Source organism: Abramis brama (genome assembly GCF_963993115.1).
Source record: "Abramis brama genome assembly, chromosome: 13".
NCBI classification, from domain to species: Eukaryota; Metazoa; Chordata; class Actinopteri; order Cypriniformes; family Leuciscidae; genus Abramis; species Abramis brama.
In genome coordinates this window covers 17257430-17279847 of record NC_139975.1, presented here as the reverse complement: position 1 = coordinate 17279847, position 22418 = coordinate 17257430, and the positions used below count along the sequence as shown (strand labels likewise).

The window sequence follows — 22418 nt, the reverse complement described above, 5'->3', positions numbered from 1 at the left end:
GCAGTAAACATTATGTAATATTGCAATTTTAAAATGACTCTTTTCTATTATAATACATTTTGAAATGTAACTTATTCCTGTGATGCAAAGCTGAAGTTCCAGCAGCCATTACTCCAGTCTTCAGAGTCACATGATCTTTCAGAAATCATTCTAATATGCTGATCAAGAAACTTTTCTATGTTTTTTTTCCTGGAGACCATTGAAAAAGCTGCAACTTTCTCACAATTGTGACTGTATATCTCACAAAATGACTTCATATCTTACAATTGTGCCTTAATTTCTTATTTTAAACCTTATCTCACAATTATTTGTTTTTATATTTTTTTACTCCAAGGCTGGAACAGGCTTCCATCTGCTTATCCAAAACGTATAGCTTTCTTAAATATCATTGTAAACCCAGTAATCCCATTATTTTCATTATTCCTACATTATTTTCCAATCCAACATTTTTTTTACAGCTGATTATAGTTGCATTTGTGTCTTTTGAAAGTTTCTTTTAACCAGGCCAACTTGTCTAAAGTGTATTTTAAACTGTAATATCACCAGACTCATTTGGTTTCCTCATTTAGTAGCTATTTAGGAAGTGTTTCATGTTCTTATAATTAGAGCTCTTGTCTCTCGGCTCCTTCTGGCCCATCCTCTCTCCGCTCTGTAGTTTTATCTTGACGCGGCTCGTACCACAGATCAAAAAAATGTCCCACTGAGGATGCCATACTGCTGCAATTACCAAGATGTTTATTATATCTAATGTAATAATTTTGGTCGCTACAGGGATTATTTTAAAGTTATTACCACTTTGATGTTAGCGCTTTTCTCAGGTTGTGATTGTGTGTTTAATTGTAACAAAGTGACACATAAACCCCATCTTAATTTAATGAAAGCGAGAAAGTGAGATTATTAAAATATGACTGCATCGGCAGCCCGGCTGTGTAATTATTTTGGTAAATTTGTGCTGGGAGGCATGATAGGGCAAACTGTACTCATTTGCAGGAGGCTAATTTAATAAAGCTCAACCCTCTTTATATGAAGGTTGAATGTTTTCCTGTTTAACCCAATTGAAAACCACACCAATTTGCTGTACTAATATTTCCAGCACTATCGGGCTAATGATGCTAACTCCAAACAGCCCGGAACCAGTAATTAACGGAGATGCTAATGAAAAGGTGGCGGCACCTTCAGCACGCTACTGCGGACACTATCTCGGACTAGAGAAAAATTTCTCCTCTTATCTTGCAGCCCATAATCCTCCTCTTCTAATTAGCCACTTCGTTCAAGCAGAATGGAGAATCACAACTTTCATCCCTCCTTTTCCAGAGAGATTGAGAGAGCAGGGTTCAACCCAAAGAGACTAGCGAGAAGGAGAGAAACGCTGTCGGTAGGAGGAGGAGGAGGAGGAGGAGGAGGAGGAGGAGGAGGGGAGAGACAGCAGTGTATGTTACACTCTGCTGGTCACCTGTCAGCTGTCAGAGCAATTACAGCACCTCCTAGTGTTAAATGTTTAAAGTGCGCATTAGCATGTAGCACAGTGGCATCCTGTCCCTGTGATCCTGCGAGGCTGGCACTCGGCGACAGCCCCTATGCCGCCACAAATCGCTGCAGACAGTGCGCTGTTAAAATCAATATGCTGCAGTTTTGTAGTCCTTCCGTCTGACTGCGCGCCGTTGACTAATATAATGTAAATAATAAATTATCAGGAGCAGATTACCAGGCTGCGGAGACACTCCACCTCGCAGTCACCCGCTCATGAGCACTAATAGGGTCACACATCCCACTTTTGCGCATCTTTTTCTCCTGCTCAGGCTTTTGAATACACTACACGCTTAAAAATAAAGGTTCCAAAAGGATTTGTTTTTTTTGCAGCAATACTATAGTAAAACCATTTTGGATTCCCCAGTTCATGTAAACCATTCTTTTCAGAACCATTTTTTTCTTAATGTGAAGAACATTTTGATAATCAGAAGAACCCTTTTCCACTCTAAAGAACCTTTTATGCAATGTAAAGGTTCTTATAAAGAATCTTTGTTTTTACGAGTGTACACAACACCTACGATCAAGCAAACAGAATAGATTTGTGCAGGTATGTCGTCAGAACCCAGAAGACTAATTCGTCGCTGGTTCTTTTCGAGATTTTCCTATGGGGTTTTATCATTTATATATTTTTTTCGATTAATGTTTCAAATAAAGCCTGTGGTAAACATAACTTGACTATACTTTGACATTTTGTTCTACAACGTAAATTTAAAACTCCATAGAAAAATCTCGAAGGAACCAGTGGTGAATTAGACTTCCAGCTTCTCACGTCATACCATGATTAATCAGCGATACATTGAATAAACTGGCATAATTAACAGTTAAATAAATTTATTTTGAAAGCAGAGAGTCTGAGTTTGTCTTTAAATTTTCCCCGTGGCATTTTACATCTGCACCTGGACCCCCTTTGTTGTGGGTTAAAAGAGCGATTAGGTTTTAGAGGAACACGCCGGATGATAGGAGACGTAGGCAGGGAGCGAGTGAGTTCTAATTAGGTCAGTGGAAGAGAAAGGCAGCGCACTCGTTCTCCGTGAAAAGGTCCCTCTGTCCTTTGCGTCCTATCTGCGGGTGACTGGATAAGACAGGTGAAGGCAAGTAGAAGTGGTAGCTGTCAATACGCCTCCCTCGCTCCCCATCCCTCTGATGCCATGAATTATTTGTGAGAGCAGGCGATGACAAAAGGATGTCGCTCGCTCTCAAAGTCTCACCTGCCGTCCCGTCACACCCACAGAGAGTTGATTCCATCAGACATACGAGGGGGAACAGAGTCCCTCCTTTACATTTCTCTCTGCTCTGCTCTTTTCTCTAACATCATTTCTATACCAAAGCACTGTAAACGAGTGCCGTCCCGCTCTTGCTGGACTCTAAGAGCTTCTCCTCTTCCATGCTATACATTTTCATCTTTCATAGACTAGTCCTATGCTTTTTGCTAATTAATTCTATTTTTTTTTTTTTATTCCAGTATGGGCCAAATAATCTTAAAAATGAAATCATGCCAAAGCCTTAAACAATAATGTGCTAGTTTTTATTGTCCTGCTAGTTTTTATATAAACCTGTCAATTTTTAGAGATGCACTACTGTATAGATGGCTACACATGCACTAAAAGCCACAGAACTACTATAATGATTTCATGGGGTATATCATATTATTTGGCTGGTAAGAAATTGTCTTTTTTCGACAGTCATTCAACAAGTATTTAGATGGTAACACTTAGCACAACGCAATGTATTACAATTATTTAATTGCAATAGCTTGAAATAACTTAAAATCACTATAAATAATACAATGAATAATAATAATACCCATCTATTAATCTAGGTTAATGTTAATTTATACATGTAGTAATACATTTTGAATAAAATTAATCAGCAATAAAACAATAATCAACAGTAATCAAAAATACTACATTCATAAATTAATTTAACCTAAATGCTGTTGAAAATATATTGAAAATGTCATTGTTAGTTCATGATACCTACTGCAATAATTAATTATAATTACGAATTGAACCTTATTGTTGTAAAGTGTTCTCATTACATAAGGCCATGCCTGTGCAAAATTATATAAAATAATAATTTATGGCTAAAAAGTAAGCTTTACTTACACAAAGATATCAGAAAAGAATGTGATGTACTGTATCTATCCATATAGCACTGTTCTGAATCGAAAATCTATATTTTTGTGATCATCAGATTCCTAGCATTAGGTCAAAAAACAATATTCCTTTGAGGTTAATCTGACCACATCCTTCTTTTCCGGTGTTTTTTTTCTTAGGGAATATAGGGATGTGTGAGTAGCTAAGTATTACTCAGGCCAGTTTGTTGGAGCCCTTGGCAGTGAGTAACAGTGTGTTTTAAAGCTCCAGTCTTCACACAAAAAGCAGGCGGTCTAATGATCCCACTGGCTGCTGACCCTCAGGCCTGCGCTGTCCCTCCACCACCCCTCCATTTCACTCCCTTCCTCCCTCCATCCATCCCTCCCTTCCTTCATCCCTGCCACATCTGCTGCCTCTCGCCAAAGGAAAAAAAAATCAATCTCTCCATCATGAATTATTGAGGTGTTTGCCTACAGCCTCTGAAATATACAGGAGGGTGGTCTCTCTCTCTCTGTGTGTCTGTTTCCCGCTCTCCCTTTCTCTCTTTTCTTGTAAATTTAGTTTAAGATTTGTAAATTATGCACAACAGAATGAATTTAATATACTTTTTTACTTTCAACCTTTGATGCTTTATTTGTGCAGTTCACATTGCGTTGAATTCATTGTGTGGGATCTTGTATTTCCCTCTGAGCGGTGCAATTAATTTGTGCCTTATGTACACGGCCAATACACAGAGGCTGTTTACAGAAAATATGTCTATATGTCCATAGCTTTCTGTATGATTAGCTAAAACTAGGGTCATTTGTGCTGAATTAGTCAATTATATCCATTAAGCCAGAGACGGAAGGGTTTAATGTGTAAATCTCAGCATAAAATATATGAAACAGCTGCAAACTGGCAGTAGGAGCAGTTATTTCCACTTCGACTCTCAAAACCCTGCCCTAATGAACTGAAGTTTAAGTTATTACATCATCGCCTGCTGTACTACTGCTGGTCTGCTCTCTCACACACCTCCACTGACACTTGTAAACAATAGCTTTAGCTGTAATGATTACATTAAATCAGGCAGTTGTCATATGACAATCATTATCCCTCCTCCAGTGGCAGCATTTGATTGACAGCTCCCCAAAACCCATGTGTGGTGGCTGCACATCATTGCCTGGCTTCAGCTATCAATTACAGGCTTGGATTTGAAGCATTTATTATGTAAAATAATTCTCCCATCTACACTGCACTCGTCTCTTGGGTCTGGTCCCGCTGTCTGATGTGAAATTTCTCTCCTCGCTCTCCTCTTTCACTTTCATTGTCTATCGCTTACTCTTTCTGTCTCACTCAACTCTTTATTGTTATTTCGTAAAGGTTGCGTCTTCCATTCTTTGCTCTTACATCGACACAGCCCAGGTAGTAATGAAATAAGACTCCAATTGATTGCCAAAGGGAGGAAATGCAGCAATTCAAAACGGTTAATGCTCAAGAGCTTCATCATAGTGAGAAGAACAGGCCTCATTAATTGTACCCTCTCTGGAGCGGAGTACAATTTACTATGATCCTTCAAAGGAATTTTTTTTAATGTTTAGCTGACCAATACAGAGTCATCTTGGACTTGTACTGACAACTAGTGGCATTGATACAGCATAATGCAAATGCAATGCCATGTGATGCCATTGTAGAAATTGCTATTCTCAGTCAGCCGTGACTCATTTATTCCACTAGAGGTGGATTAACCATATGAAGCAAATGCTATTTGTTTGGTCACGCGATCTAAAAATGTAACTTTTTTGTGTCTTCATATCATATATCCATATTACTGTATATACACTACCTTTCAAACGTTTGGGTTCGGTAAGACTTTTTTTAAAATGTTTTTGAAAGAAGTATCTTATGCCCACCAAGGCTATATTTATTTGATCAAAAATACAATGAAAACAGTAATATTGCAAAATATTATTACAATTTAAAATAAATGTTTTCTATTTTAATTCATTTTAAAATGTTATCTATTCCTGTGATGCAAAGCTGAATTTCCAGTATTATTACGCCAGTCTTCAGTGTCACATGATCCTTCAGAAATCATTCTAATATGCTGATTTCTTGCTCAAGAAACATTTCTTATTATTATCAATGTGCTGCTTAATATTTTTGTTGAAACTGATCATTTTTTTCAGGATTACTTTAGGAGTAGAAAGTTTAAAAGAAACAGCATTGATTTAAAGCAGATTTTATTTGTAACATTATAAAAGTCTTTACTGTCAATTTCGATTAATTTAGTGCATCCTTGCTGAATAAAATATAACAAAAATCTATCTGACCCCAAAGTTATGAAGAGTAGTGTATGTGAAAGGTAGAACAAATACTGAGTGCACCTTTAATATAGAATATGACAGATTAGAGTTTTTTTTTTATGTAATAAATAAATACATTCTGTGTACCAAAACAGTCCACACACATTCACCAAAATAGGACTAAAAATAAATAATGCTAAAAAACAACAACAAAAAAAAACACTCAAGACTGATTCACTCTGAGGAAACATTTGTAGACAATGCAAGACAGAGAGTGCAAATTCTTCTACTATGATGTTATGATTAGAGAATTCTCTTTGCTCGCTCGCAGTTTCTTCTTTCTCTCTCTCTCTCTTTCTGAAATAGTTCTTCGGTTGCATTTGGCACCAAACTCGCAGGCCAGTGCAGAAATCCAGCCATAATAAATGGAGGGAGGAGGGAAAAATAAGACATCTGAAAGACCAGCTAAGCAAGCCGGTGATATTTCTTCTTCTTTTTTTTTTTTGCCTGGGACAGATCTTTTGGAGATATGTATTGTAAGCAATTTTAGAGCTGTCAGCACAACATGCCTACTGGTCTCAGCTTGCCTGAAGGCGGAGAAAGGGGAAGGTTAGACTTCTTGTAGCTGTCAGATTGTTCTACTCTGCGTTATTATTATTTTATTTGGAGTATCTGGTCTTGAAGGAATTACGAGAAAATTCAGAGTACATTCAGGAGGGAGGCTAACTGATGCACGTGTATATATTCAAAGCATGAGCAATATGATTTTCTAAAGGGGGGCTAAAAGAGAGATCGAGTGAATGACAAACAGAGGCTGAAACGGACAGCGAGTTACAGGGCCGCCTGGCTTTAGCGCTGCCGCTCAAAAGATTAGCCTATCACTCGTCAACATGGTGTCGCCTTACTCAATTAGCCACAACTCAAACTCTTTGTTTTAAACAACTGCAACATTCCTATCGTGCCCACATAGAAGAGGTAATGGAGAGCTGCCTTGAGAGGACATCTGCCCCTGGTCCCATTAAGACAGCCCATGCTGCTGTCTCACCGAGGCATTCTGGGAGACTGGAATGAAGATAAGATGGTGTAAGGTGAGGAGAGAGCGGATGAAGAGAGATATCATGCCATACCGAATGGCACTTTGAGTGTTGCTCTATGGCAAGAACTGGCATTGACTGTGTCTCCCAGAAATGGGCACATTTATATTCTCTTTCTCTGAGTCTCCCCCTCTCACACTCTTATGGTCTGCGTTAGCCTTCATAAAATATTCATGTTGGTTGTGCTCAGTGCCATAATTGCCATCTCAGCCTCTGAATAATTGATGGCTGGTGCCGTTGACTTGGTCTCATTTACTGAGAGTGTGGGTAATACCATACTCGCACATGCCACATGCTTTTATGCCATGCTGCCGCAGTTAGTGCTGACTCCAGATCGGCCGTTCTCTCCGTACGTCACTATTATTCATTTGAAACCACCCTCACAGCTACAGTCAAATGCATTTAAATCAATAGTGCTAGTAACTTGGGCTACAAGTATCATTGCCAACACGGAGGGCAATTTGATTTCATTTGATGTGCTTTTTAGGAGCAAATCAAACTCGATGAGGGGCAGCAGAAATTTTCACAAACGCTTTTCTGTTTATTAAAGTGCATTTTTCTCTGATCGTCGCACTTTGAGTGGGTGTCTGATTGTAAAGACCACTTTCTGTGTGGATGTTTTGTAACTATTTAATTTGACGACTAGCAAAACCGGGTTCGTTTTTGTGAATCGTTCCTCTGATGAGATTTGAGGAGAACAACACAGAAGGTTTAACGGCTGAGTGTCCGAGTCAGGCGAATCTGCAGGAGAGTTAATTAATGGGCCAGAGCTGAGCGGACAGATGTGACCCCTTGACAGACTGAGGTCAAAGGTCAATTTGTTGAGGATTACATTAACCCTGCCTACACCAACCCCATCAGTTCTCGACTTCTGCTTTAATTCATTGCTCTCTTTCTTTTTCGCCCTGACATACTTACCTCCTCTCTTTAAGTCAACTTCGTTGGGTATTCGACCATCTCTGTTCAGTCTAAAGGGCACTGCAAAATGCATAGGGAACAATATTACATCATTACATCACATCACAGTAAGTGGAGACATACAATTTCCCAGAAGGCACTGCACATCAACTGAATACCACAAAAAATGCTTGATAAAAATAAACAGGGAAAAGCTAATTCCTTGCAGCTGCTCATGGGTATAAAACACATAAGTGATCATTGCCATTATCATGGCCATGGGCCAAGAAACAAATAAGAATTATTTTCATATTAAACAGCACAGCCATCATTTATCATTACAGTTTGTCTTTTTGATTATGAGGAATGATATGAATTTAAATAAATACAAATTACAATTTTTAATTTTAAAAGAATATTAAGTAAAAAAAGAAAAAAGAAATGTTTCTTGAGCAGCAAATCAGCATATTAGAAAGATTTCTGAAGTTTCATGTGACTGAAGACTGGAGCAATGATGCTGAAAATGAAGCTTTACCATCACAGAAAGAAATATTAAAACCCCTGTGTAGTTGAGCAATAAACACTGCATGGGATTTAGTGAATCAGAGAGTGAATCTTCCACCATCATCTGTATTCTTTCCATCTTAGTTACACTTTCATTAGCATCCGCTCTGATGTGTCTAAAAGTAAAATGTAAGAGTTATTAAGCAGAGCAGTAAGTATGACAGGTCAGGATCTGACTCAAACTCGTCCTACCCATCAGACATTTGGAGCGTTGCCCTCTTCCTCACGCTGACTGTGGTAATAGCCCTCTCTAATTGAAGTGCTCTTAGTCGTGCCATTTGCAATGCACCATCCAATCTCTTCTAAAAGCATAAGGTCCCTGTCCGAAGTGCCCTACAGAGGGGACAGTAAGCACTTTATTAAACATTACACGTGTGATTACATGCACCCTCCCTGTTCGGCAGACATCGTAGTACTCTTGCTAATGCTAATGGAGCTACGGGGTCAACAAAGTCAAACTATATACACATTACACATGTGGATGAGGGCTCTAAAAACTATGAGTGAGTGTTTATGTGAACGTGGCGTGCGGTTAGGAGACCAGAAGGACAAATCTGTGGAGCGGAGGGAAAGAAAGACAAAGGATGTCTTCCTAAAGTGAGGGCACCCAGGGTTTTGCAGGGGATTTAGGAAGACTATGAGAGCGTGATGTCATCGATGAGGTTAAGCCCAGACTTATCTCCACACAAAGCAGGAAAGAGAAGGAAAGCGAGAGCGTGGAAGAATAAGGGACATGTCAGGAGAGCTCAGACAGGGTCAGTGGCAGAGGGAATCAGCGGGGAAGAAGCCACGGCTTAGGGTTCTTAAATGATATTATAGACGAGGTCTGTAGCGCTAATCTGTTTACCCAAACAACAATGGATAACACACACACAAACATGTTTTTATCAATGCACCCACTGAGCTGCAAATGCTAGATCTGATCTATATATGTCATCATATTTTTGTTCTATATATTTACAAATTACATACAAACCCATATACAGTAGTCAACATTTCAAGTGGATCAAAACCTTTCATCAAAGTTATACATGAATTTTTAACAATACTCTTTCTTGTAGGACAACTTTGATGAACTTTTTTGATCCACTTAAAATGTTGACTACTGTATATATATATATATACAGTATATAATCATATGCATACGCATTTTCCATCTGACATGCTACTAGGCACTCTAGCATCTACAACATTACACATCCATGTGTGCCAAGCCATTCATCCCACTTTCAAGCCTTTGAAAGTGGGATGAATGGCTTGGCACACATGGATGTGTAATGTTGTAGATGTTAGAGGGGTGACACAAACAATAGATTAAAGAGCAAAGGATGAGACATGGACCGCTTATCCTAGACGAATCCCAGCCAGTGCACACAGACTATGCATCTTACATTCCTTCATTGCTAACAAGTCAGCTGCACTCACACACACACACACACACACACACACACATTTGTTTTACTGTCATTGTGGGGCTTTCCACTGACTTCTATTGTTTTTATATAAGCCAGTACTGACTAGCCTTAACCCAAAAACTAACCGCACCCCTAAGACAATCAAACTTTATGAAAAAAACTTTATATGTATATATGTATGCATTTATTTAAAAAGAAACAAAAAAGATTCTACACATGCACATACATTTTACTAGAGTACATTTATTGAGTATTTATAGAGTACAGTATTTAGCTATACTTCTCAGAAAAAATGTTACTAGAAGTGAGCTAAATCTGACAACCTCCATTGGGGGACATTGATTGTAAAAATATATGTAAATAAAAAATATTTTTGTGTATTTTTTTATTATAAAAATTCAATGGCTAGACATGCGTTTGGGTTAGTCTGTAGTATTTATAATTAGCTGTACACTAGCGTTCAAAAGTTGGGGTCGGTATTAGGTAATCATTTTTTATTTCTTTGAAAGAAGTCTATTATGCTCACCATTTTATTTGAATTATTAATATTTTTTTTAATATTTTTTTTCAAGTTCTGTAACTATGTAAAAAATATTTACTGTCACTTTTGATCAATATAATGCACCCTTTTGAGTAAAAGTATTAATTTAAACAGTAGTGTCTATAAAATCAATAGGAGTCAATCAATATGGTATTGTTAGTAAAAGTGTGTTGTTAAGTTTAAGATGATGGATATGTAGATCCAATAGTCACTACCCAAACAGGTTGTGGCACACAACTGTACTGTAACTTTGTGACCAGCAGACTACTGAAAGGGATTTCTGTTTGTGTGGGGTGTCAATGCGTCTGTGTAAGTAGTGACAAATATAATATAATGCAGAAGCAAATATAATAATAGTGGATAGATGCTGCAGACAGATGTGGGTTCTCAACTATACCAGTGCAGTGAACCAGAAAACCATAAATAAAGAAAAAAGAGAGATACCCCACTGTGCTAATTAATATTGTAGATTTCAGACCGCAGAGAATGAGGGAAAACATGCTGAGTCACAGCCATACAAGATCTGACAAGCCCACTGGATTCAACATTAAAACACTGTTATTAAAATACATAAACAATAAACACTTAGAAATCATTTGAGACAAATGCACAGTAACATTCACAATATTGGATGTTCCCCTGGGAAGTTGAGTACATACAGTGAGTAGATGCATCTAGCATCTTTATACATTTCTTAATAATAGTTAATAAGGATTCAGAAATCATTCTACGATTGTTACCCTACAACAGAAAATCTCACTGGATTTGTGTCTATGGTGAATCTGGGTGCTCTTTGGAGTGACTTTGACAACACATTTCAGTCTCTCCTGATCTTTCTCCTGTTTTCTTCTTTTCACTCAGCTGACAGGCATGTTTCTGGCCTCATGACAGATGGTCTTCATTTCCTAGACCAGTGTTTTACTCATTGTAACTGTGTGAATATGTATGTAGCTATGACCTTAAGAATGCAGAGAGTAGGAGGATGCAGGTTAACTCCTCATAGCGGGGTGGCATATAACATAGCTCTAATGTGGTCAATGTCAATACCACACAACCCTGCCATCTTTACCTAGAGACTGAGGTCAGAGTCTTGAACAAAATGGCCTAACCTTATAAATCCTCTTATTCTGTGTTTTTCCAGGTTCTTCCTGAAATTCTTTCTCAAATGCAACCAGAACTGCCTAAAGAATGCAGGGAACCCACGAGACATGCGGCGCTTTCAGGTAGGACCACGTCCTTTCTGCTCACACTTCCAAACTAAAGTGACAAAATTGCAATTTTAGTCATGTATGTGACTGGACAAGTTACAATATAAAAACAGTCATTAATAACATTACAATCATTATCATAATAATGATTAATTAATTTATTATATTAATGTTTAACAGATAAGTAATTCATATAGGAAATAGGACAAAATATTTGAAATATTTTATTTTACTCTTAATCTACATTCGTAATTGAATTAATTACATGATATACTTAATCAAATAATCACAATAAATCACATTTATCAATATTTGCTAAAAAAAAATCTTTCAGAGACATTACATTAGAAAAGTATTAAATAGATATTGCAAAAAGTGACTATACATATTATATATAAAATTATATTTTTTATTATAATTATATTATTAAATACTCTGAATTAACATATTCAATTGACCACCCACTATTTCACAAAAAAAAAATAGTAGTAATTTGAGGCCAAATAATGGTTTCTTAACAGATAAAATGCGAGTACTTGAGAACATATAAAGAAATACTGATGGAGAGTAAAGAGAGAAAAAAGAAGCTTTGAGGGAATGAAGTGGCTGCCCAGAACAGGGATAATGTAAGCGGTGTTTGCCAAGTCTCATCAAGCCTCTTCCTCTCTTGAGATTGAGAGACCTCTCAAAGCCTGAGAGCCATTTAAATCAAGAGGCTCCTCAGTTGCTGTGAGACACCTCTAGTCTCCTTCAGCTCCGTGAGAGCTGTTAGCTGCTGTCATGGTTCCAGGCTCTCTGGTGAAATGCGCCTGTATGTCAATTTATCAGTCAGCGGTTACACGCGTACCGTGTGTTTGTGCTGCTCCAACACTTCAGCTGTTTGTTTGAGCTGCGTATTAATTTGTATACAAGGATAGAGTGTGTCTTTGTGGGTCAAGTGAAGTGCAGTCATTATTTGTCTTCTGCAGGTGGTGGTGTCTACGACGGTCAACGTGGACGGACACGTCCTGGCTGTGTCTGATAACATGTTTGTACACAATAACTCTAAACATGGACGTAGAGCTCGCAGGCTGGACCCGTCTGAAGGAACTCCGTCATACCTGGAACACGGTGAGCGTTTTGTTTGTCGTCATTTTTCACAATGAGAAAAATAGGGGGAAACAGAAGGAATAAAAGACAAAACAGTTACACCTGCAATGTCTGTGTAATTCCCGTTGTAAAATCCTTCATTTTACTTTTCCCCACAACACACTCTTTCATTTGCACACAGCTAACGTCCCTAGCACATTCAGCAAAACTAAGCCACTTTGTCCCACTCCATGTAGTTTCATGGTTTTGCTACATAGGCGCACAGATGGTTGCCAATCATGGCTAGCACGGCCTTCTTCCTTTACATCAACTTAGACAGTTTAAAGCTGAATTGTGCAATTTCTACCCAACAAGTGTACACAAATGGTATTGCAAAAATAGTGATTTCACTTTTTCTGAACCCTCCCCCATATTCGATTGGTCAGAAGAAAAGATTGTTCTGTCCGATTTGGACAAAAGAAGGATCTGAGCCTTACAGACCCATAATGTTCACACTTTCCAGGGAAATCAACCGACCAATGGCTTACTTACAGTTGTCTCTAAAAGGTTTAAATATTGAACAAAATATTCACACTAAAAAAAAAATTCAGATATGGCCTAGTGGTGAACATGTTGAGCGGTGGTGCTTATGTGCGGTGGGGTCAGTCCAACTGAAGAACCCTTGAGTTTAATGCATTGCTAATGGGAAAAATGGTAATACACTGCAAGAGATATTATTTAAAAAAAATAAAAAATAATTCTTGTTATCCATTAGAAGTATGTAAATATCCTTAAAGGTTTCTTTCTAAAAAAAGTGGGTACAGTAAGACAATGGATATGTTCTAGCCCATTGGAAAATTGCATGTTCTTGTTTTCAGAATAAACGTCACTAAAATTTGTGCGATTTAGGCTTAAAACAAGAAAAAAGTTCAAATGTGGTAAGAAAAAAATATATTTTGCAGATTTTACATTGAGGTCAGCTGTGTTTCAAACATTACTAAACTATTGACAATGGATCTTTTTTCCTGAAATATTGCACTTTTTTTTCTGCACTTTAAGGATTTTCTTTTGCGGTATAACTGCAACCTTTTGTTGCAGATATTGTTTATATCTTTGTTAAAATTTCTTTGGATTTTTCCATTGGATTTCATTGGTTTACTGGATGATTGGTTAATTCACTGATTGACTATACCAGGTGTGATTGCTCATCATGTTGATATAAAAGTTGGTGATATCTGTTATTTGCTTTGCCTGACGAAGACCGCTGTTGGTCGTAACATTTTTTATCAAACTTCTTTGGGAGCAGAGATAGCAGTGTGCCGTTTCTTTTACATTTCAGCTCAGTTTTCTTTTGATCGATCACCTGCTGAAGTGATGATTGGATGTGCGCATACTTTGAATTGAAAGACAACTGTGACCATTCAGTCAGATCATAGTGACTCTGATTTAGCACCTCTGTGTCCCGCAGTCGTGTTAATGCCACTAACAAGTCATGCTGATGCCAGATACTGCTGGTGGTTTGAGCTAACCAGACATTCGTTTGAATAACAAACAGCATACCAACAGTAGCAGTGCAGCAAAGCACCCACAATCCACTAAGATATGCGCAGGCTAAGAAAAGAGCAGTGAACGCAGCATTCCCCAAGTGGCCTGTTCTCTTTAGGTTTGAGCATGTGTTTTTGTCTTTGAGATCTCTAAGTCTTAAGCACTGAGCATTTATTTTCTGAGCGACATGTGGCCTTATCTGCCGTCCTCCATCTCTTGCAGGTTATAGTGCGGCCCTCCTAAATCCGTCTAATAACATGTGGACATGATTTGAGCAATGATTTGATCCTCAGTCGCAATCAAATCCAATCATTTTCTCATTTATGTTTGGGATGACTCTAGAGAAGAACACATTTTTCACTTGGACTGTTAACCTCCGTCTATGATGAAAAACTAAGGATTTGAATGATGATGATTTGATAATGATGATGCTGACGATTAAGTTCTCTCTATTCTCCTGAGGATGTCTTCAGTCTTTAAGCATAGTTTCCACTGCACTGAGAAAATTAAAAAAGTCAGTTTTCTAAAGCCTCAACATATTTGAAAAATTGTGGGATTTTTTTTTCTCTTTTTTTCCAAAAGAAAGGATAGTATAAATCCTGAGACAGACAGGCTTATACTGTAATTCTTCATTATGTCTAATATAACACCCTGACGTGCACATATAGACATATTTTTCTTGGAGGGCAATGCAGAAACTCACTAAATCAGAGCTTCAAAATTCAAGCTTCAATACAGAGTTCCTGTAATAACTAGATTCCACTTGAAATTGGAACACTTGTCATTCACTGCAGTACTACACATTCCCACCCCTTGTGTATGATCTTATTAAGTACTTAAGGCTAATTTTTTTATAATACTTTTTGTTCCCAATAATAGCGTGCTTTACCACGTTTAACAGATTTTACCATATTTAAATCCCTTCCACAGAATTCTGTTGATTTTTCCACAGAAATCAGCACGAAATATGCAAAAATGGCCTGCTTACATCCCTTCACTCACCTCTGCTTGGCCACTCTTGTCTATTATTGTGTCAGTTTCAGAACATTTCCACTCCCCTCCAGCTAATGAGCCTGTTCTGTCAGACATGGTGTGCATGTGTGTTGATTGCTCTGGGCTGGGGAGACGAGGGTAAAGTGAGGGCACCAATACGTGAGGTCATGTCACAAATGCACTGTGGTGGAAATAGATGTCTGCAGGGCTCGAGAATGCAAGTTTGTAGAAGAGAAAGCTATTGTGCCTGTATCTGAGATGTGTGTGTAAAAGTGAGCACGCATACGCATGCATGCAGCGTAAGGGAACAGATGGCGGCAGAGGAGGCACCAAAGTTTAATCCTATCAGATGGATTCACATACCACCATCTGCTTAATCCATGCACAATTTCAGCACCCTGCAAAAGAGTCGTCTTAGGCCAAGATTACCATCACAGATTGCTTCAACATTCCTCTTCATCTCTCCTGGTTTATCACGCCGCCAAATTGCATTATGCCCCGCAGTCACCCACAACACAGCTCATACAAAAAAAGACTAGCTGGGGAAGTCCTCAAGGCCACAAAGTGGATTACTTCACTTATGAAAATTACAACATGGCTGGAACACAGAATATTTGTGACATCTTGGTTAGTCTAAGGAGATTTGATTTGTATATTCGGGGTTATTGAAATGCTTTAAAATCATGTTCCTTAATCTAAAACATGTAATTCCCTATTTAAATTGCAATATACCTTCAGGAAAACATTTAATATCACAAGGACTCTGTAAATCTGAATCCTGGAAGATAATGAAGTATTCCACAGATGCATCACTATACTGTACGTATGTTGCTGTTTTGAATATTATTATTACTTAGCATTTCTATATTTAACATGGATATAAAAGTCTTTAACTTACACAAAAAGTGATTACACACTCATAAAACAGACATTCTGCTGTTGCTGTATAATATGTTTTATGATTAAATAAAAATGTAGGCAGAAAAAATGCAGAGATGAAAAAGAGGAAATATTCTATATCAAGTAGTATTACACAATAATCTTACGTACTATATGTGCTATTTAGTGCAAATGGATGTGTTCAAAATGCTGTTTAATGCTATTTGAGATCCTCATTGGTTTTGAACCAGATAAATACAGCTTTGTTTGCATAAATAAATAAATATAAAGCTTCAATGTACAGTATTGTTCGAAAGTTTGGGGTCAGTAACATTTTTCTTTAAATAAATAATTTTATTCAGCAAGGATGTATTAAAGTGACAGTAGACATTGACATTGACAAAGACATTGATAGTTACAAAATATTATATATATATATATATTTCAAATAAATGTTGGCCCTTTCTATTTATCAAAGAATCCTGAAAAAAAAATGTCACAGATTCCACAAAAAAATATTAAGCAGCACAAATGTTTTTTTTTTTTTTTTAAACAAGAAATGTTTTTTGAGCATCAAATCAGCATATTACAATGATTTCTAAAGGGTCATGTGACACTAAGGACTGGAATAATGATGCTGACAATTTTAAACTGTAATATTTTACAATATATCTGTTTTCACTGTATTTTTTATCAAACAAATGTAGCCTTGGTGTTCATAAGAGACTTCTTTCAAAAACATTTTTAAAATCTTAACGACCCCAAACTTTTGAACGGTAGTGTGCCTAGCTTCTTTTTATTAACAGCTTGTAGTGGAGCTAACTACTTTTTCAAAAGGGTAGCATGACTGTAGTTTAATTTAGATTACATTTTTAATGATAGTTGAAACCTGCTTCCTCAACACCGTTCCCCAGACCATTTTCCCCTGCAGGTTCTCCATATCCCCTGCGATTATCTATGCTAGCTCTTCCCAAGGCATCGCCGATGGCTGACACACACCAGTTTGAGCTGTGCGAGTGAGGTCTACAGCCTCGTCTCATCTCAGTTCAGGTCCTATCAGCAGATCCGAGCGCTTCCTATACGCAGGCCATCTGCCTCCATCGTTCGACTGCCTCACTTAGGTACACTATCACACGTGCGTTGAGTGTAGACCCCTACCCTCTCCCAGGGGTCCTGCCTGCAGTCAGAGCTGTGTGTAACGCTTGTTAAAGGATGTGTGCTTAGTCCGCCTACCAGAGTCACAGAGGACAACAGAGCCGCCCGTGACAGACTCTCCCGTTCTCTGCCTCCGACAGCTGCCTCAGAGGACCCTTACTTTTCCTTTTTTCCCTCCCTCATGTCTTTTCCTTCTATTTAAATTCAGCAGCAAATTGGAACAGCAGTAATTAGTCGGTTAAAGCGTCTTCAGTGAGACACCGAGCTTTAGAATCCGGTGCCAAAGTTCAACATGCTGAAATGAAATTTAAACTCATTAAGGTGTTGAATTTTTATGGCTGGCTGCTGTTTTCTCAGAGTGTCCCAGGGCGCCTGGCCTTTTGATCGACTGCTGTAAGGACTCCAGATTTCTCTGTGCCTGGCGAACTCCGGCGCTCATGACATTTGCACGAGTGTCATAAAACAAGCGCTCGCACCTGGCCCCCTCCCTCCCTGGGCACACATGGGGTCAGTGTAATATTTAATAAAGGTGTGTGTATAATCAAGCGGAATTAGCATTCGTGTTCTCCTACCACCGCCAGAGGGGAAGAAAGGAGGGGTTGAGGGAGGAGTGCTGCTATTGTACACTCATCACTGACTGATCTTTTCCAGTCTGACCCTCAGATTTCATTAATTATGTCCATGACTAAAACAAAGGCGGAGGGGAATTACGCCTTTCATAAGAAGAGCACCAGGGGGTCGGGTGTCCTGTCGCTCTGTTTTTTTTCCTGCACTCAGTTTGGTGTCTTTGGACCAGAATGCGTAAGTTGTGCGGAGTGAAAGTGGAGTCACACAGTTTTGCCAGGAGTAAGGAACAGGGTTTTCTCTTTCTCCAAACTTGCTTCGATGACATTCCATCCATGTAAGAAAAATGTCTTTTCTTTCTGAAATTTATGTGATGATATTGTAGAAACATGGTCAAAATGACAAAACAACAACAGAGATTTGAGAATCACAACCTGGGTCAAACTGAATTTGAATACAATGAAAATTGTATTAAAAATGCACCTTTTTGTCTACAATATGCAACTTAATTATTGTGTAATATTATTATAGAAACAATGTTAAAGGGATAGTTTACCCAAAAAGACACTTACTCACCCTCAGTTTGTTCCAAACCTGAATGAGTTTCTTTCTTCTGCTGAACACAAAATTTTAAAGAATGTTGGTGACCAGTTAGTTGACGGTAGCCATTGACTTCCATAGTAGGAAAAAAAAATACTATGAAAGTCCATAGTACACAAATGTTACAAATTTATATTTTGAGACTTGCTAAAGATTACATTTAACAATTTAATTAAATAAAAAAATTGTAATATACTTTTTTAATTGAATAATGTTATTCAATAATTTTTAATATTTTTATATTAAGTTTTTTTTAACAATTAACTAAGTGAACAATATATAATAGCAAAGGCCATCAAAACGTAATAATTGGGGGAAATGGCCATGCACAGTTAAATATCCAACATTATACATAAAACACAATGATATCAAATTATATTAATGTATAATACAAATGATATATATACATTTATATAATCTCTAATATCAGTATGGTAAACAGAGAAGAGAGTAACGAGATGGTAAAGAGAGACTACAGCTGAGCTGTAACAGTGCAGTTTTAAACTATGGAGTGGATTCGGAGCGGGCTTTCTTTCACCAGTGAGTGGGGAATAGAAGCGGAGTGATTACAAAACACTGAGCAGGGTGGAGAAATTGCTGTTTCTCCACTCCACTCTCTGATTTCGAGTTGTGTTTCTCCATGTGACAATCTAAAGATCCCAAAACACAACTAGAGATGATCATGGTTAGGTTGCAGGAGATTTCCAGGCAACCACAGCAGTGAATCATGCTACTATACAGGGTAGATTGAGATAAATGATCGGTGAGTGAGCGTCATCTCTCATGCTCGCACCGCTGTCAGGAAGCATATGGGGACTGCGCAGAGGAATGGCCACAGTCTAATCATATGTGACGACTCTAATGAGTCAGTCACTTGTCATTAAGCTGTGCCTAAAGCTTCCTAATAGAGTGTGGCTCATAAATCTATTTGCCGGAATCAGGAAGAAATCAGTTGCACAGCTTTACATTTATTTCCTAAGAATTTATTCTGTGCATGAAATTATGTCACAGGTGATGCACACGAGTGATGATGTGCTAGCTGCTTCCAGATGTTTATTCTGATGCTTCTTGACATTATTTTTATATAATCACTTTACAGGTGTCTTGATGTGTACACAGGCAAATACATATAGCCATAATTAATCTATATTTCATATGCCTTTTCAAGAAAACAAGCTGTTAATTGTAAACGGTGAGCCACTCTTTCACTCATTTGTTCGTATTCTTCTTTCTCTAAAACAGCTACTCCTTGCATTAAGGCCATCAGTCCCAGTGAAGGCTGGACAACAGGGGGTGCCACCGTCATCATCATTGGTGATAACTTTTTTGACGGCCTACAGGTCATCTTTGGCACCATGCTGGTCTGGAGTGAGGTTGGTTACTTTTCTATTTAATCCGTTTTGTACAATCACTTTAGATTTTACTTTTTTTTTTTCAACAATTCATGCTCAACAGACAACAACAGAGATTTAAGAATCACAACTGAATTTGAATATGAAAGAAAATGACATTTTAAAATGCACCTTTTTTACCTACAATAGTTATGCAACTTAATTATAGAAAATATGTGCGATATGGAAGATGGATTCAAAATCCACTTGGCTAACAAATCTGAGAAGGCACATGCCATTCTGAAAGGACATAATGCTTCTGTTCTCAGCGCAGGCTGTCTGTTTTCCTGTCTGTCCATCTGTTTTGGTCTTTCACTCAGTTTCTGTGCTGCTTATGTTGAGAAGAGATAGATAAAAGAGGTAATTCTATAAAAAGCCTCTCATTGACAATGCCATATTTATCTGAGAGGTGAGAAGAGCACTGCCTGGCATATGAAAGCCCAGCTAAGTGAGCAATGAAAGGGACAGTTTAAAGCCATGTAAAGCAGCACCAGTGCTGCTGGCTTTGAATATGACAGAGTATTTGCAGGGAAACTGAGCGCTCATGGCTGCTTTGTAGTGGCATGGCTCCTCTTCAAAGGGGATTGAGCACAGCTTCACAAACATTGTAAGCAGTCAAATCATAGTCTAATCAGAGAATAAAACAGTACTGTTAATAGCTCAGCTAGTATGGTTGCAGGTAAACAGGGGTACCTCAAATGCATGTTTCAAACATTGTGAAGTTATACAGTAGACGTTATACAGTGTCAGAAAATGCAGATGCAAAAAAGGTGGACAGAATTTTGATTATGTAATGACTTGGACTGTCTGCACCTCCAGCTGACAAAAGCTTTAATCTCATTGGCTGGCGAGATTTGTGTCACCATATGGAACTAACAGAAAAGGTCATCACTGACTAGTACTGACCAATGGCCTCTCATAACTGTCCTTTAGGATGGCATCAATATTTTTCATATATTAAAATGAGGAACATGAGGAATGAGAGGGAGAAAAAAAAACACTCCAGGAAGCTCTCAACATCCCAGAGGCTAAATATACTGTATAATCTATATTCAGAATAGAATACTTGCTTACTATTTACTGTATAATGCACAGCATGTACTGCATGCTGCCTACTGACCTCATTATGTTGTGTGTGTGTGTGTGTGTATACACACTGCCATTCAAAAGTTTGTTTTTAAAAGTAGTCTCCTCTGCTCACCAAGGCTGTTTTTATTTGATCCAAAAACAGTAAAATCTGTAATATTGTGAATTATTATAAAAAATGTAAATAACTGTTTTCTATTTGAATACGTTTTAAAATGTACATTTTGCCTGTGATGGCAAAGCTGAGTTTTCAGCATCATTACTCCAGTCTTCGGTGTCTCATGATCCTTCAGTAATTATTATAATATACTGATTTGCTGCTCAAGAAACATTTATTATTATTATCAATGTTAAAAACAGTCATCTGCACTTTTTTAGGATTGTTTGATGGATAGACAGTTCAAGAGAACAGCATTTATCTGAAATAAAAAACGTTTGTAGCATTATACAGTACCGTTCAAAAGTTTGGGGTCAGTAAGAATATTTTTTGGGGGGAAATAAATAAATACTTTTATTCAAGAAGGACGGATTTTAATCAAATGTGACAGTAAAGACATTTATAATGTTACAAAAGCTTTCTATTTCAGATAAATGCTGTTCTTCTGAACTTTCTTTTCATCAAAGAATCCTGAAAAAAAATTGTATGCAATTTTTTCAACATTGATAATCAGAAATGTTTCTTGAGCAGCAATTCAGCATATTAGAGTGATTTATGAAGCATCATATGACACTGAAGTAATTATGCTGAAAATTCAGCTTTGCCATCACAGAAATAATTTTAAAATATATTAAAATAGAAAACAATTATTTTAAATTGTAATAATATTTCACAATCTTACAGTTTTTACTGTATTTTTGATTAAACAAATGCAGCCTGGGTAAGCAGAAGAGACTTCTTTCAAAAACAAAAAAAATCATACAGATCCTAAACTTTTGAACAGCAGAGTACAGCATACATGCATAAATACATATACACACTAAAAATGTTGCATATTAAGAATAGAGAATATACCACTATAAGAATAAGATGGTTGTTTTCTATTCTGAAAAAAGTCAGTATCCTTGTATTAGGTCAGAGTTCATTTTTTCCTATTAAGCCTCAGTGTGGGCCTGATTAATGAGATGATCCAATTGAGTTCATTGATCAAACTCTGTCTGAACAGTACAAATATTTGAATATTTTGTTGTCTTATTTTAACCTATGTATTCTACTTCTTTATTTTGACAGCAACAAAAAAAAAACATTTCTTATTTTCTCTTTCAGCTCATAACCCCTCACGCCATTCGAGTTCAGACTCCTCCCAGACACATTCCCGGGTTGTGGAGGTCACTCTGTCCTACAAGTCAAAGCAGTTCTGCCAAAGGTACACCGGGCAGATTTATCTACACAGGTAAGGACAACATTAAGCACCTTTACATTAACCGTATTCAGCCAGCAACGTACAACCATCATTTCTTAACTGTTCTTGATTTCACATGTGGGTTGACTAACAGTCAGCCAGTGTTTCCT

At 37.6% G+C, this 22418-nt stretch overlaps 1 protein-coding gene across 1 annotated transcript in view; it reads left to right on the top strand.

Moving 5' to 3' along the window:
- The window catches only part of ebf1a (EBF transcription factor 1a), a 126779-nt gene that overhangs the window by 72833 nt on the left and 31528 nt on the right, over positions 1–22418 (top strand). Inside the window, 6 exon segments of the mRNA XM_084133646.1 lie at positions 11561–11642; positions 12596–12737; positions 19674–19804; positions 22173–22224; positions 22227–22267; positions 22269–22299. Of these exon segments, the coding sequence (XP_083989772.1) occupies positions 11561–11642; positions 12596–12737; positions 19674–19804; positions 22173–22224; positions 22227–22267; positions 22269–22299 (479 nt within the window).